General features: G+C 37.2%; 2 protein-coding genes across 4 annotated transcripts in view; both read right to left on the minus strand.

Annotated features, from left to right (window-relative positions):
- Positions 1-4,508, minus strand: part of abca12 (ATP-binding cassette, sub-family A (ABC1), member 12) — a 68,780-nt gene extending 64,272 nt beyond the window's left edge. For all 3 annotated transcript variants that reach the window (XM_061054231.1, XM_061054230.1, XM_061054229.1), the window contains exons 1-5: positions 4,295-4,508; positions 3,701-3,778; positions 3,391-3,484; positions 1,250-1,400; positions 369-478 (exon numbers count right to left, since the gene is read on the minus strand). In XM_061054231.1, coding sequence (XP_060910214.1) covers positions 369-478; positions 1,250-1,400; positions 3,391-3,484; positions 3,701-3,766 — 421 coding nt within the window. In that variant the 5' untranslated portion in view covers positions 3,767-3,778; positions 4,295-4,508. The remainder of the gene's footprint in view (positions 1-368; positions 479-1,249; positions 1,401-3,390; positions 3,485-3,700; positions 3,779-4,294) is intronic.
- A 1,704-nt stretch (positions 4,509-6,212) lies between these two features.
- pofut2 (protein O-fucosyltransferase 2) lies at positions 6,213-16,605 on the minus strand. The gene is made up of 9 exons (XM_061054232.1): positions 16,419-16,605; positions 13,249-13,502; positions 12,680-12,824; positions 12,202-12,312; positions 10,538-10,604; positions 10,209-10,334; positions 9,124-9,304; positions 8,603-8,726; positions 6,213-7,612 (listed from the first exon to the last, which is right to left on the minus strand). Exons 1-9 carry the CDS (start codon positions 16,595-16,597, stop codon positions 7,459-7,461), a joined length of 1,341 nt encoding a protein of 446 aa, XP_060910215.1. The 5' UTR covers positions 16,598-16,605; the 3' UTR covers positions 6,213-7,458.
- Between the last annotated feature and the right edge of the window lie 328 nt (positions 16,606-16,933).

The raw sequence follows: 16,933 nt of genomic DNA on the forward strand, positions 1-16,933 counted from the left end.
AAAGGGGTGTGTAATCAACATTACCAAATACTTTCTTTTATCCTTAAAGTGTGGCTATTTATGCGAAATGTTGTGGAAATAATTATTCCTGAAAGTTTAAGAAAGCAAATAAGCCCATTGGCTAGAAAGTGGACGTAAACACATTCCTATTCAAAAAAACTACTATGTTTATGTCATCAATGATGTGCAGTTTTTCAAAATGTTTAATCTCCTAGTTTGTCCACTCCTTATTCTGATAAAAGTCTGAGCAACAAAATATCAACATGTTGTTAAAATATGCTCCTGAACACAAAGTCAAATAAGTACCCAGCAGAGCTTCATCCAGGAAGGAACATAAGTAAGTACTAGAAATGAATAAGATAACATACCCACAATGTTGCTCAAGACCTCAACCACAGCAGCAGTAGCACCTTTTGGATCAAAAGTGGAATCAAAGTTGAAGAATTCTCCCTTGTTCATCAGGTGTGCTGGTGGGAAACTGTCACACATAGCCAAAAGGGATCAGACACAGAAATCACAGGAAACTCAGAAACATCCATGAAATTAAAACACATCAAATGACATATCATGGAGTGCTTCATGGGTACACATCTACTCCCATCTGTATATCTCTTGAACTTGTTTCTTTGTTAAATGACAAAAAAATGTACTATGAGGAGTACTTATAGATACAGATTATGTTTAGAGGATAGAAAACTAAAGGCAGAAAAAAACAGTTCCATTACAAAAGCCAGTGGAGCAAAGGCTAGCTATTTATAAGTGGAGGCGTGTTTTGTGCTCTATGCAAAAGAAACAACATTTTAACAAGATGTCGCAGGGCTAGAGACCTACACAACAAAAAAAACACACCTTTCATCACACCAGCAGGTAAGCAGAGGTAAGACAAACCGGTTTTCCTATCAGCCCTCATCAGGTATTCAATTCTCAGGAACGTCACAAAGCTCAAATCATAAAAACAGATATAATAAAAAATAAAAGTTCGTGTTTCCTTTAGATTATGTTTCATGTTGAAACAGTTCTTTAAAAAAGAAAGAATGTATCTGTTCTCTGCTGCATAAAAAAAATATACAATCAAGCTAAAAAATTCAGCAAAAATAGAGAAACAGACATTAATATGTTGAAGATGTGGAAGTTCACTGACGCAGCAGACATTTATAGATCATGTTTGAAATAATCTTTGGGTGTTTCTACAGCAGAGTTGAAGTCATAGTTCATATAAAATCTGTACTGATGAATGTAATAGGGGTACCTTTTACTCCATGTGGATTTCTGACTTGACTTTGATGCAGCTGGGTCGACAAGACGTGATGTGTTGTGACAGTTGCTGTCCGTGTTGCACATGAGAGTCTCCAGGAAGGGGAAGAAGCCTGTGCTGGGAAGGTTTCGGGGTCCCACAAAACCTGGAGGAGATATCAGAAAGGAGATCATGTCCTTAATAATCTCCATTTGGCAAACAGCATTTTTTGACAGTACAACTACATAGAAGTAAGTTAAAGGTTGAGTAAAAGGGAAGATGTTCCATTCAAGCCTTCATTATATCATTGACTGTATGTAGGTAGAAGGAGAGTATGATACACACTACATAAACTGGTTCTAAATGGGTCTTTTATGTAGCTATATCTGACCAGAAGATCAAGAGCCTGAGTTCATTTCCTTGTGTCTGTATCAACTGGCACTGCAGTAACGTACACCATCTTTTGTCATATAACAATCCCAGCTAATGCTTAGGTTCAGAATAAAGAAAAAAGAGACGATAAATATCAGGTTGCTTTCAAGTCGCTGTGACTAGTCTGACCTTTGTTGTCTCCGTTAAACTATTATCTCAGAAAGTTATATTTCATCTTGTCAAAACAGAGAAAGGGAGTATTGGCTTAGCAAACAGCGTTTTCACTGAGCTTAGTCAAGGCATGACAAGAAGAACATGATGACAGTATTCATAATTCATGCACTGTTTGAATAGATATAGATACAACAGTGACAAATTAATTCAAATGATAATGTGTGTTGAACAATAAAGATAGCAGGCTTTCAAAAAATGGAGTTGCTTGGAATACATATAGTCAAATTTGCAAGATGAACAAATACATTTTTAACTTGTTTGGAGGGGGGGATTTTCTGTTTCTAAGTGCTGATTGTATATATGTTTTAACCCTTATTATCTGTCTTTAAAAATAAAAACAGTTAGATTTAATTTCACTACATTGAAAAGACTGCTTGTCTGAGATAAATCTAGACTGTGTTTTCTGAGTAATTCTGAACATTGTATTACATAACCCAAGTCTTCTGCTGGTCATTTGGTCTGACCAGGTTCTACAGAAGGTTTTATTCCATGTTTTTGGGTGGAGTCCATTCTAACACTGTGCCTGTTTCACGCTTGAACGAGCCACCAAACACTGCACTTCACATGAGAGGGTAGGTCCCTTTTTGTTCCTGATCACTGGATTGACTCTCAACAGAGCACACTGGGGTTATTGCATTACATCTAAATCTCTGCACCGCTAAAAATCTGATCCAGGAAACCATGACTGAACAAACAAAAGTGGGAGGATAACTGGTTAGTTAACACCACAATGAAGTAGCATGTTGCTTCTTACATTGCTACTTTGACTGATGTGGAATGCAAAACTATATACCGGTATTTCTACTTATAGGAAGTATATATGGAGGAACTCTTTCTGTGTTCTGCTTCCACGAGCTTTCAGTACATTTTTACAAGCAAACCGGTTACAATCTCTGCCCCTCCTTTCAAAGCTCACTTCTCCATTCTCATTTCTGGTCACAAGTGGTGACACAAAGGTAAAAAGAAAACACATCCCTCCCTCCTTACACACCTTCACCCACATCTATCGCAGATAATCAACTGGGTTTGAGGAATGAAAGAGTACAAACAACGCGTCACTAGTGCAGAGGGTAGAGGCTCAGATCTGAAGGGCTCAATTTGTTGACTTGATTGTGAAAGCGTGTAAAGCGGCCATCAATTAGAAATCTCCAACAAAAAGCCTGTGCTCCATGTGGCGTATGTATTGTCTTAATGCAAACTTGAACCCATTGAATGGTAACCTTTCACTCTCAAGTATCACATTAAGGAAATCTGAGATGATGTCTGATAATGGTCTATAAAGAGACATTTAGGATACCATTTAATAAATAGAGTACATTCTGTAAATAGAGTATTCAATGTGTTTTATTGAGTTTATGAAGATTCCTATGAAGGTTTTATCTTAACTAGGAGAGATATGACTGCCAAATGGATTTCCAGTAGGTTATATTGAAGGCTTTCATTTTTTTTCCTCAAAATGTGTAATTTTTGCACACTTTAGTACACTTAGAACCCGTCTTTAAAAAGGATAATGTAACATACAACTGCACATGGACATGGATTATACTTACATGTTTGCTTTACGATTGGGGGGAACTGGTGTCGGGTAATAGCGATGATGATGAAGATGACCAGAGGCCAGGTGATCAGAGTCAGGGACCATAACTGCAACAGTAGATTTTATAAAACAGTTACATTTAGTGTGTGTGGATTAAGAGTTAGTGCATGAAAAGCACATTTCCAATGGCACATGTAGTAAAACCTAAACTGGATTATCCAAGGCGTTGTGAGGCTATAATTTATTCCTGACAATCAAAGATGGGATGATCAAAGATGGAACAATTAAATATGAATCCTAAAATGAATCTCAAATTCACTCACCGGCTGTCTGATGACTGCCAGTCCATTCTTCCAGAGAAGGAGTCTCAGCTGATGGAGAAATGCCATCACTAGAGGAGGCTAAAATGAAGACAATATAGAAAAGTTATCCATCAATCCATTACTGTACCTATACCATTTCATGCAAGAGTGTCATTTTGGGATTAGGCTATAGCAGCTGATTCCCAGCTGACATTTTGCAAAAGGGTAGGTAATTGAGACGTTGTCACCTGTCTTCTGAAAGTAATGTAAAAAAATCTAATTCAATTCATTTTTTTAGACACTTCTGGCATCACCGCATCAGCTTTCAAAAGGAATGGCGAAGGAGTTAATTTTGGACACCTCCATGAATACCGGCAACTCAAATTTAAGAAGGAATAGTTCAAACAGGAGGAGTTTCAGAAGTGCAGCGTCATTAGCCTAACAATGATGGATTTACAGGATGGTTGTATTCGATTTAGGCTTTTGTTATTAAGAGCAGTGAATATAACCTAAAATAAAAAATAATTAAAATCACTGACATTGTCATCTCTAGGTAGTTTCAGGGTGTGAACTCTAATAATAAAGCAATATTGAGTTAGGGAACAGTTAACTTACTTTCTGCGTATTTCCTCCGTAAAGGTCCAATTAATGGTTATCTCACGGTAGTTCGCGGGCTTGTTAAGGACATGGCGCTAGGTGGACCCTAGCAGGAGGTTTTTTCCATCAGTCGGTAAAACAGAATCAATTCACGCTTAAAAAAACAAACAGAGAAGTCCGCCCTCGGTAGACGCCGCTGTATGACTGATGTGTTACCACAAGCTTTCTCTTTCTGGTCCCCTGTCTCCTGTGAACACCTCCACCTGCGTGTGAACAGGTACGTGAAGGGCGTGTACTCCTGCTGCGAGTAGCCTCTGAGGCCATAACAAAGGAGAGCATGACTCCTGGGGAAAACAACCAGGCTAATAGGCTGCTCAGTACAGGAAGTGATGGTCTCCTAATTTGTCTCGTAATTTCCATGATACATCAAAAAATTGTAAACTCATAGTATAGAGAGACTTTTATAGCAAATTAAAACGTCAAGCTAGATTTGTATAGGAGTATAAAAACATCAAATCAAATAAAAATCAATAAAATATTGTAATAATAAAAAGGCAAGGGTTTTGTTGCCTGTAATATTTCTATTTTAAACTTCCCCTAACTTCCTTCCACTTAATAAAAATGCTTTAAAGTACTTTCAAACAACAAAATAATACAAGAAAACATAACTAGGCTATAAACAATAATAACTAGTAATAGTCTATGATGTAGTAGGTACAACCAAAAAAACTGCCAAAAAAAACACCAATACGCAAAAATACAATCTCAACTTTAATTACAATTCTGTCTTTAATCTCAGAATTCAGAGAAAAAAATCAGAAGCAAAAAAATAAAATCCTCTTCTATAGCCACAATTTGTTCTAAAGAAAGAAAAGAAGAAGAAAAAAGGATCACCTTTCAACAGTTCTATCTTTTACAATGTAACAGAAATGATGCTCATGCAGTTTTAAAAAGTGGTTTTCACATATGTGACAGATACTGGCATTATAAGTGCTGCTTCAAAATGTATATTCTACGTATAGTTTATCCTAAGGGTTTAATGTATGAATTGAAGTAGAGATTCATTAAGATTACATCTTTACATTACAAAATAAATTACTGTTGTTTAAGGGAGAGCACCAACTGAAACACCATCAGGGAAGCCTACCATTACTCACTCAATTGTCTATAAGGTGTTGTCAGGGAGATATAGGTCTCCAAAGGGATAAATCCCACTTATACATCATGTAGGGGATCCACAGGGAGAGGTCAAAACGATGCAGGGAATGCACAAGGAGCTGCACACCTTGTGGCTATGTAGAAAGGATAAACAAACACAATTCACACTGATAAACAAGTGTCACACTCAAAGACTGAATCTTAAAAACAAAAATATATGTCTGCAAGAAGTGAAGTTTTTATCGATAACAGACTTTATGTTAAAGTTTGATGTGACTCTTAAGCAAATTTTACATTTCACTCATTCAGTCATTCACCTCTTCATTTTTCATTTATACAACCGCCGGAAATGATAGGTCTGAATTTTCTGAAGGCATGAACTTCCTGTTGGAGTGTTCTTTCACTAACATGAAACCCTAGTCAGCACATTTCTTGACAGGAACACCTGTCAGGCAACTTAATGAACTATATGGATCTTCAGGGTGAGACACATACAATGACAAGTGACTCTTTGTAACTGCTGTGCTGTATATTTTCACTACAAAGCAAGCCCAACTGGTTTTTCTGTGTAAAGAATTGTATCCTAAAATCCTAAATTGGCTGGGATTCCTAAGAAGTACAACCACAGTCAAACTCATTTCAATGTAAAGGTTCATAGCACTTCTAATGTTTGTTAAAGTCTGGATGTGATGGTTAAATGTAGTGTCAGGCATACTTATCACACTACAACACAAACTTGTATTCTATTTCACAAAGTCGTATTCCAAACTATTTTGACTCTGCTTAAAACTTTTATTCAACAACAAAAGTACACATCAGCTGTACAAAATGAGTCTTTAGATAAAACCCATACAAGATCAAAAGGTGGACATCCTCAGGATCAACATTTTTTTTTTAAGATAACAGCTTCATGTCTGGCTGGACACAGTGGCTCCTCGGAGGCATTTCAAAACTTTGTATCCCTGGTGATAACACTATAATGGTCTCCATGTTATATACAGCATAAGGTTTATAAAACAAATGAGAGGACAAATGATTTTTTTAAACATCATGTCATTTCCCATGTAACAAAGATAATACTGGCACTGCATACAAAACTCACACGAGCATATATTCCACATAAAACTGAAAAACAATGGACAAAACAGAGATAGCTATTCTTTGAACAAATCCTCAACTGAGATGTATTATATGCCATTTTAAAGGTATCATGTGGAGTTTTTGACCACTAGGAGCGCTATAGAGCAGTGTGTTTTGTGAGTTGTTTTTTATAGGTTTATGTGCAAAAAAAATAAGGACACACGTGCTAACCAATTGATCTAGAATTGGATGCAATAACACACTAAGAAATGAAACGATGTGCAAACAAAGGCAGTAAAAAGGAAATATATCAAAGCAAAAGCAATGCAGGTTTCACTTTAAATACAAGTTATGCAAAAGAGAAACTACAATAAGACATTTTTTTGTGAAAACAAAGGGCAACACAATGGTTTTTTAGTTAAAAACACAGATTGTAAACAGATTCCCCATTAAAGCAAAGTCCTCTTTAAATTAAAAAATGCATCTTCATAGTGTGCTTGTGATCTGATCTCTGAGGGCAACTTCATACATGTGTGTTTTTTTTAAGAAGAAGAATATTTAATGATAGAAAGTTTAGAGGCTGAACAGCTTTGAATCTCACAAAATGTTGAACTTGGAATACTCGTACAACACGATCTGTTTCAGTCATAAGACACATTTAACAGGCAGACATGAGGGATGAACTTTTTCAACACACAACCTACAAAACAGTTGAAGATTGAATTTAAACACTAAAGGAACACATGTTTGGCAGCACAGTCTTGGCTTTTTGTTCGTAAGGTTCAGTCGCAGTGGTCCCAAACGGACCGGATTGCACAACTCTTAATAAAATGTAAAAACTACACAGTAAAATAGTCAAGATATCTCGTAGAATTCATAATAAATGTCCCTTTTTAACACTGCTATTGGCACTTGCGTGTGTCAGGTAAATCAGAGAGGTCACATCAATAGATTATTTTCCAGTGTGTTGGCTGTTCACATTCTTTCTCAGTGTCGCCACAGAAACGATTGTATGTCATTTTGGGATCAAAACCCAGGATCTCCCTCTCTTCATGGATCCGGAAAGAGAAGGTAGATACTGATGTGCCTATAAAATATCTAAAAAAAAGAAAAGAAAAGAGACTTCATGATTCAATAACTCAAATCAAAACAAAAGTAGACAGTCATGCAAGACGTACTGTACTTTAGAAGGTTAAAAGGCATGGAAGCAACACAAACACGCGCCAGGACCAGTTTTTCAAGATGAATATTTTCCATGGGCAGGGAAGAAAGCTTCTGAACTATTTGAGTAATTCAGCATTAAAAACATGTGACAAAGTTGGCCAATGAATCATTAACTCATAAGTTCTTCATGACAACCTTTTTTTGTAATACAGCGATCCCAAGTGGTTTTCCACTGTCTAAAGTCTTTGCCAAATCAGTCAAAACACAACAGTCTTTATTAAAAAACGACTTTGTGTCTGCAGCTTCATGAGGCTACGCAGACATCAGCATGGGCACTTGTTTAATAAAACACACTCAACATATTAGTTCAGAATCAGAGTTGTTAGCTTGACTTAAAACTTAAAAATAGTTCAATTAACAAAACAAATATTAAAGGAAGTCATGTGAAATATATACAGTCTATGTTTTTTCTAAGTGTACTGTGATTGTGTAAGATATTGCTCAACAAGTGAGTAAAAGTGACTGTACAGAGAGAGAATGTAAAGTGAACAAAGATGACAATAGCATAGTGACAACTGCGTGAGCCTGATGGGAATATTAAATATTCTTTGCAGTTATCTGGTCATAGATCAAATTACTGGAAAAATATTTTGATGTGGTGACAGTAATAGATTTATAGATTCTATAGATATTTAAGGTGACCACTAGTGGGGGGAAATTACTACATTGTTTAAGTTGAATAAATGTATCAGACCTGACAGATCATAGTTTTTTTAAACTATAGACATCACACTTGGAAAAAAAAAAGAAAATACATAAAATCTTATTGCCTGCTAGGCAATAAGCCAATGGATAACTTTTTCTTCTGATAGCCATCATTATGGCTGATATATAGATTTAACTTAACCATGAAATCTAATTTACCTTGCATGTGCACATATCCACTGGTCAATGATGGCCACTCCTCCGTCTTTCAGGAGCTCCAGATCCTCGGGGGAAGGCTCAAACCGTACCATTTCTGGCAACAACTTTTTCAACTCCTTCAATTCTACAAATAGCACAGACAACACACGATAATAAGGCTGTTTATAGTGGTTCAGAGGTTATTGATATGCCTGTACTACATGTTAATATAGCTCTTACAGCATTACCTTACAGCTTATTGTGTTAGTTCTGTTAAAAATGGTGGACATTTAATTTGTGCCTAATACATGAGGTGAATTGTACCAACCTTTAAAACATACATTCATAAGCTTCAAACAAGCAGAAGTTTTACTGACAATAATGTCAATATCTGTCATTCTTTGGGCTGCATGCATGTGTGTATGAAAAGTACAATGTAAATAAAGTTGAGAATATAAAAAACATCTTTCTCCATTGTGTTTGGGTAATAAAAATGAACACTAAATTCAAAGTTGTTTCTGAATGTGCTTGTGTGTCCATACCGTCCCCATCTGCGTCTGTAGCAACAAACACATTGTCTAGTTTGTGCTTCTTCATCATGCTGCGCATTTTCTTGACGGCCCCCTTCAGGCTGGGTACATCCTCTCTGTGCCCCCAGATGAAGTCCTTCCTGCGCAAGTGGACTCCAAGATACGGACCACCTTTAGCTGAGCCCAGCTTGGCCTGAGAGGGAAATAAAGACAAAACAGGCCCTACATTTCTCTGATCTCATATTACAACTTCATATAAAAGGTGTATAAAGCTCTTTTAGTGAAGGACTAGAGAAAAGAAGAATAACACAGCCTACTCACTGCTTATTTTGATGTCACGTATGTGTGTTAAGATCACACTCATTCCGTGTCAATTTATGTGTTAACCCAAGTGTGCTAACATTAGCCTGCTAACACAACAATGCAGGACACAGGCAATTGCAGCTCGAACAAAGGTCAATCTTGTCCGCCGATTGCACTTAATGGTTCTTAATTATGGTGCGTTCTAATCATAGACTGGAAATATTTGACAACTCCTTCGTGCAAACGTGAGTGGAGAGGGGTTGGAGGTGTGTCGCTAGGAGAGCGGAGGCTTAAGGTTAGGTGTCGCCAAATAGCTGTTTGTTTTGGTTTAATGCTGGTGCTCAAGGGCCACACCTACTGGTTCAAGAATTGGCACATTCTTTCTTTAAATAGCTCTTAGTGTGACAGGTGATTTAAGTGCAGTTTTTTGAACATTTTAAACACCAAAAAGGGATTCTTCAGCTGAAAAATGACTTACTGCTGTCACATAATATGTTTGCTTGCATTGTAAACAGCATTTACACAAACAAACCCAAGTTTTTGAGACTACTATGTTACATCCAACAAGCCAACAGCTATTGAGAAATCAATGCTGCATCTGAATTTATTAGATGTGATCAACTCAAAGAATCCAACACATTCTGAAAAAGAGAAGGGGAATGACTTCTGCGGGAAAACGAATGCTAACATTCTGTAGAAGAAGTGGTGATCATGTAACCTACCAAACATTTACCACACCTTTAAGCCTTTCAAACAATCATGTAAACGTGCATCATTCCGACACTCTGACTCACTTTCATGCGAGTCCAGTCCTCACTGTAAACCGTGTTGTCTCTGTCATCCGAAGAGTTCAGGTACTTTGCTCTGAAGTCATCTCCTATGAGGCGCAGGTGCTTGGCAAAAACCATACTGCGGCGGGTCTAACACACAACAAAGACAGATTTCAAACAAAGTGGTTTAAGTCATGGGTTAAATATTTCAAGCAATTATACATTCAATAACAAGTCATTCTCTGTTTAAAGAAGAGCATTGTTTTAATATCTACCAACGTTTAGCTTGGAGAAACTAGACACCAGTAATTGCAGAAAAGGTTTTAATATGTCAGCTCTTGAACTTGACTTACATCCCAGTAATCCTTCCCAGCGTAGTGATCATGAAGAAGAGTCTCTGCCCGATCCAGCATAACGGAACTGTGAAATATCAGTTTGACAAAAACCAGTTAATCCCTGACAGTGTACCAGGATCTGAAAGAACACACTGTGAGTTATACCCATTCTTCAGATCATATTTCAGGGGTTTCAAAAAGAAGAATCAAAGAGGATGTATGCTGGATTCTTTGGCTGCCTGACTTATAAGCTGACATTTAAGGAAACATTTGATCAATTAGGTGTCTAGACAGGGTCATTTAAGTCACATGTTTTCTAGTCACTTAGCTACACTTGTCATCTGATGTAAAAAAAGAAAAAAAAACATGTTAACATACATTGCATTTCATATCATGTGATGTCTAACATCTACTATCTGTTACAGTTAAAATGGTTTATTCTTACATCATAACTGCCAATGCTACTGTCAATATAATGCTATTACTATACTATTTAAAAAAAACACTGTTTCTTTTCATTTCATGCTCGTTCTCTTTATATTCATACATTTAACTTGGCTTAAATCTGTGTAACCTGGGAAAGGGTCACTCATAGTTTTCCAGCTCAAAAATTATTCAAATTTCTTAACTGGTTATACTGGTAATACTGGTCATAGTGGTCACTCCAGTGGACAGCTATTCAAAAGCTGTTGATCAACTATCCACTAAGTTGGACATCATGCATTGCTGGTTAATATTTCAATGACAATAATATTAATACTCAGATTGCTGATCGTGAAAATAATTGATGTGGAGTCCATTTTTTTTCTGCAAATCAGTTGATTTATATTCTTAAACTGTAACTTGCTCAATTCTGAATATAAAACCAATCCTTCAAAACTTGAATTTAAATGATTCTCTCCCCCCCAGTGGACATGTGACAACTACAAATGTTTTTGAAAGGCGATTGTTTCTTTATTCATTCAAATCTAAATAAATGAAAAGTATTTTTTTGCATTGTAGTGTTGCATCATGTCCACTCTAAAAAAAAAAAAAAACATTAAAAAAAACAAACACGTTAGCAGATTTTAGAATTCATGCATGCAGGGGTCTATTTCAGTGTGTTTTTAAGAGAAAAAAACGGAGACGTCAAAATATTGTGCCATCCAAAACCTCAAAATATAACTTTAAAATGTTTTCTAAAGACAGTTTAAAGGAGCAATATGTAACCCTCAAACATATTGGGACCGTTAACTGCCGTTGTGAAAGGTCTTGATTTATCAGATGATGAAGAGAAGGAATGAGGATTTTTGTTTTTTTTAAACCAAATTTAGATCAACTTTTTGAAGATTTGAGGCACCTTGAAGTTTTCATGATTTTTCAATGAATGTTTGTACAAATTACATCTGTATGTCTGAGAAAGAGTTTGATTTTGTTTTAAACAGCCTATAGTTTAGGGATATTTGCAAAAGGAATGAGGATTAATAATACTGCCCTACAAAGGAAAAAAGGCAGCTAGAGTACAGGATCAAAATTCAGAATAAACTCAAGCTCAATAAAAGCTTGATTATCCTTCAATCATGTTATCTGCAACAAACACGTTTTAGCAGCCGTAAGTGCTTTACAGATCTTCACATCAGTCAGCGTATGTATGAATGTAAGTAGTGGGTACATTTTCACACCAAGTTATTGCTCTGACTCACGTCACTGTGATGTTTTTCTGAAGTACAGGCGCCATGATAGAAGCATGGCCTTGGGCTGATATACATGTTACATTTCGAGCTCTTGTCTCCTCGAAGCCCCAAAACCAGCCCCTGGGAAACAAACAAACAAACAAGATCAATTATAAACTGGTGAGAGATGTACACACATAGAAGTAGAGATGGATACCACCAAAACAGAAATACTGTAAATACAATCAATCACTGTCTGAAGTAGGTCTACTTTATCTAACCTTCAGTTTCTCATCTCTAGTGACAAGCCGTCTTCTGACACTACTTCTTAATCAATCTCTTGTTGGAGCAATAAACTGAGAATGTTTGGTCACCACTTCATTCAGAAAGCATCAGTCTAATGACAGATATTGTTTAGTCAAAGGTATAAATGAAGTCTACAGAGTTTATATGTTTGCACTTTAGGTTTAAATTGCTCTTGTTGTTTTGGGGAATTTAGCAGCATTACCTGTAGAATCCTTGTTTATCTCTGGAGTACATCATCTTCTCAATGCATGGCCGCTCATCTACTTTTTCCTCCCATTTCCCATCAGTCCATCCCTCGGCGTAGTTTTGCAGAACCAGAACTTGGTCTATGAATGGGCCTCCATTCTCTAAACACCAGGACACACACACACACACACACACACACACACACACACACACACACACACACACACACACACACACACACACACACACACACACACACACACACACACACACACACACACACACACACACACACACACACACACACACACACACACACACACACACACACACACACACACACACACACACACACACACACACACACACACACACACACACACACACACACACACACACACACACACACACACACACACACACACACACACACACACACACAGCTGAATGTTTATCTTCATTACAATTAAGCTGAGCTAAGGACGTCTGTTTGAACAGCGGATAAAGGAGTGGTAATTGTAATTAGTGAACTGAAAATACAATAAATTCAACTCTTGTTGGAGTCACCAAAATGAAAAAGCTCACCTGCAATAAACTCCTCGTACTCAATGACAGGGACGTTGGCCTGCAGGCTAGTGAGGCTGAAGAACTCTCCCCATGGGATGCGGATCTGGTGGATGTTCGGGCTCTGCCAGTGGTACAGGCGACCCCATGGGGGGAGCACCAACACCCAGTCATCCCCATCCTTCCTCAAGGTCTTCACCAAGGAGGCCATGCGGATATAGACATCCCTCCGCAGATTGAAACCCTCAGGGGGGTTCACGTCATATAGAAGGTACCTGAGGAGGCGGGAAAAAAGAGCAGCAGTAAAGTCTTTGTTTAGTGAAGGAAATGTGCCTATACGTCTGTCGCTGGCCCTCCTCTTTGATCCTCTGACCACAACATGGTCAACAATCTGTTCCCCGCATCCTGGGACAAGGTTCAGGCACATGAAGTCTATCTGTGGAGTGAAGATAGCACGCTGGCCTTTTAGGGTGCTTTAACTGTACTGCATCTGACAACATAGACAAACTAACAGATGTTGTGGAAATTGCACAGACAAAACTAAAATATCAAGAAACATTGGAATCTAAATTCTATGAGACTGACCTGAAATCTTTTGGGGTTGGTATAAAACTTAGTGGGATTTTTCAAGTTATCTTTACACTTTCTCTTCAAGTGCAGAGAGTTCCTAAAGTGTGAAAAACATGCCACCACCGCCCCTGTGGCTAAGTGGAGTAATCCCAAAACCTTGAATGATTTTAGACCAGTAGCTCTCACCTCTCTGATGATGAGGCCCTTAGAGAAACGTGTAAAGCAGGACATACTAAAGCGGCTGGAAGACCAGTTAGACCCACTTCAGTTTGCCTACAGGGCGAGCAGGTGTGTTGAAGATGCAACACTAACTCTGCTAAATGTTTGAGTTCAACATCTGGAAGACTCAAAAACTCCTGCTAGGCTCCTGTTCATTAACTTCTCATCAGCTGTTAATACTTTTCAGCCTTTCTGAGAAACTCCTTTCTCATTTTAACTTGAATTCAAATTGTGTTAGCTTCAATGTGGCTTTTCTGTCCAACAGGTCACAGTGTTTCAGAGTTAATGGTGTCTTATCCTCTTCCACTGGTTCCCCACAGGTCTGTGTGCTCTCTCCATTCTTTTTTATTTTTGTACACTAATGGCTGGATGGTAGGAGTAATTATAAAAATAGGCAGTTAGTGAAATTTGCTAACGATACGGTCATTGAGAGTCTTTTAAATGATGAGTTTGAGAATGTTCCTGTAGTGGATGACTTTTATATAATATATAATATATAATATTTCTACCTACAGATTCATTTGTCTAAAACTAGTTGTTTAGATAAACAATAACACACGCTCACGCTCCATTGGTTGAGTTTGATCTCCTTCCTTCTGGCTGTCGTTACAGAATGCCTGGAACCAAAACAAGACGTGCCAGACATTCTGTCGCTATTGAAAAGCTGAATTTGTGTGTTTTAAGTGTATGTTGGTAAGACAGATTTTTAGATTTGAATTTTTAGATTGTATTTGTGATTATTTATTGATTCATTATAACTACTGGTATGTACTACAATGCACTTTTTGTGCTGTGTCTGAACAGACCGGACCAGGGTGGTTGAAGTACCTTTGTTTTCACTTAAGTTGAAGATTTTCTGTATTTCTGATGTTTGCCTTTGTGTATCTGTCTGTCGTGTCTTGATGCCTGCTGCAAATCTAACTTATTTTGGGATAATAATAAATAATAATAAGGTGAAGTTGAAACTGATCACAGTCAACAATAAGCAACCTTAATCGAATTATAAATGTGTGAAGTTCATCTGCTGACCTTCGCTCACTTGAGCCATATGATGAAAATAGAGGTCAAAGAGGAGAGCCTATCGCCACAACAAACTCATACCATTTTAGAAACACCAAATGTCAAAATCTTTGTCATTATAACACTAATCTAATAATGTGCCACAAAATATCACATCATATGAGTAGTTTGAAGTATGGCCCATCACTTCAATCCAATGTATTTAATAATAGGCCTACATTAAGTAATACACCATTAACCCAAATATGCCACATATTAGAAAATTGTTGTTAACAACGAGATAATTCCACTGTTGATACGCTTTTGAGTACTGGCGGACGATATGCCAAAATTCACAACAAAAAACAGTGATTTGGAAATTGCATTGGGCGGTAAATATAAACAGAAACAGCAAGGCTCTGATATAACCTACAAGACTTCTTCGATAGGCTTCATTTAAATGGAGTCATACTAGGGCTGGGAAATATGGACCAAAACTCATATCTTGATATTGTTTAGCTGAATGGCGATACTCGATATATATTGATATGTATTTTATTAAGTGAAAACACATGGAAAATAAACAACCTGTTTGTGAATTTAAAAAGTAATATTATAAAATAAAAATGTTCCTTAAATACAATAAAAGAGAGAGAGAGGAGGAGCAGGGTTAAGAGGGAGAGACAGTCAGTCATCATCAGTGAGATGAGAAAAAAGTGACCTGGCACCTCTGTAACGTTATTTTAATGAAACATAAACTATATCGATTTTAACGGTATTGTCTTACCCTATATCTTGTTTGAGAATATATCGATATATCTTAAAAACTCGATATATTTTCCAGCCCTAAGTCATACAGTACAGCTCTCTACCTCGCACTACAGGGTTAATCAGTGAAGGTGAGTTCTGGCAGACGTGACATAAAAACGATCCCAAAACAGCAAGAGTAATCTCAGATTAAAACGATGCAGACAGCAACGTTATAGTCTCAGATGGGCGGATAAAGGACATTTAAAGCTCTAATGTTATTGAAGTATTTATGTGCCGATATCCTCTTCAAGACATGTGTTTTTCAAATATAAAAAGAAAATAGGTTACCAAAGACTGTATGGCTGCACAGAAACAAAAAGTCTTTAATTGGCAACAATTTTCATTGAGTAAGGTAACGTTTCATACACCTTCACTTTGCACTCACTGCACAACACGAGTCGTCTAGTCTAGTGTACGCAGGATAGAACAACTGCTTCAAAATGATGAAGTATGGCTTGAGACTATAGTTGTTTAGGATGCAAATAAGCATAACCTTTAACATTGAACAAACGTAGTCCTTTCCATCACTGTAACCACTCCTGCGTTAGCATACAGCAGCTAGCAAACACTAACTTTACGCTTCACAAACTTACCGTAAATCTCGAGCAGCAGCGATGGATATACTGGCTGTGTGACTGGCACTGAACGCATTTTCACTGATAACTGTTTCAAATATAGAAAAAGACACCAGAAGGGTTAAAAATAATGAGGAAAATGAATAGATTGATAAAATAAATACTATCGGTATCTGCTCTGTTCTTCTGTGCGCCATATTTCCTGTGAGCCACGCACTTCCGGAACTGTAAAAAAGCGTCTGTGCAGTTGCTGAGCAACCAGTAACATTCTATAATAATGATATGCAGCGTATGTAATGTTTACAGTCTATGTGTCAAACACATTTCAGCAAATGTCATACTGTACCATATACTGTGTTTAAGTTTTATCTGACTGTATGCGTGGTTTACTTGTTTTTAGATGTATAGAAATTAAAAATACGTAATCTTAAATTGTTTAACGTCAACATGAGCATAATGTTTTTAATCTTATTTTTTCCTCGTAATTTTTCCTAAATTGTTTTTACGTTTCAATGCGAAAGCGTGGTCTTAAA

The sequence above is a fragment of the Labrus mixtus genome, chromosome 13 (assembly GCF_963584025.1).
Source record: "Labrus mixtus chromosome 13, fLabMix1.1, whole genome shotgun sequence".
NCBI lineage: Eukaryota > Metazoa > Chordata > Actinopteri > Labriformes > Labridae > Labrus > Labrus mixtus.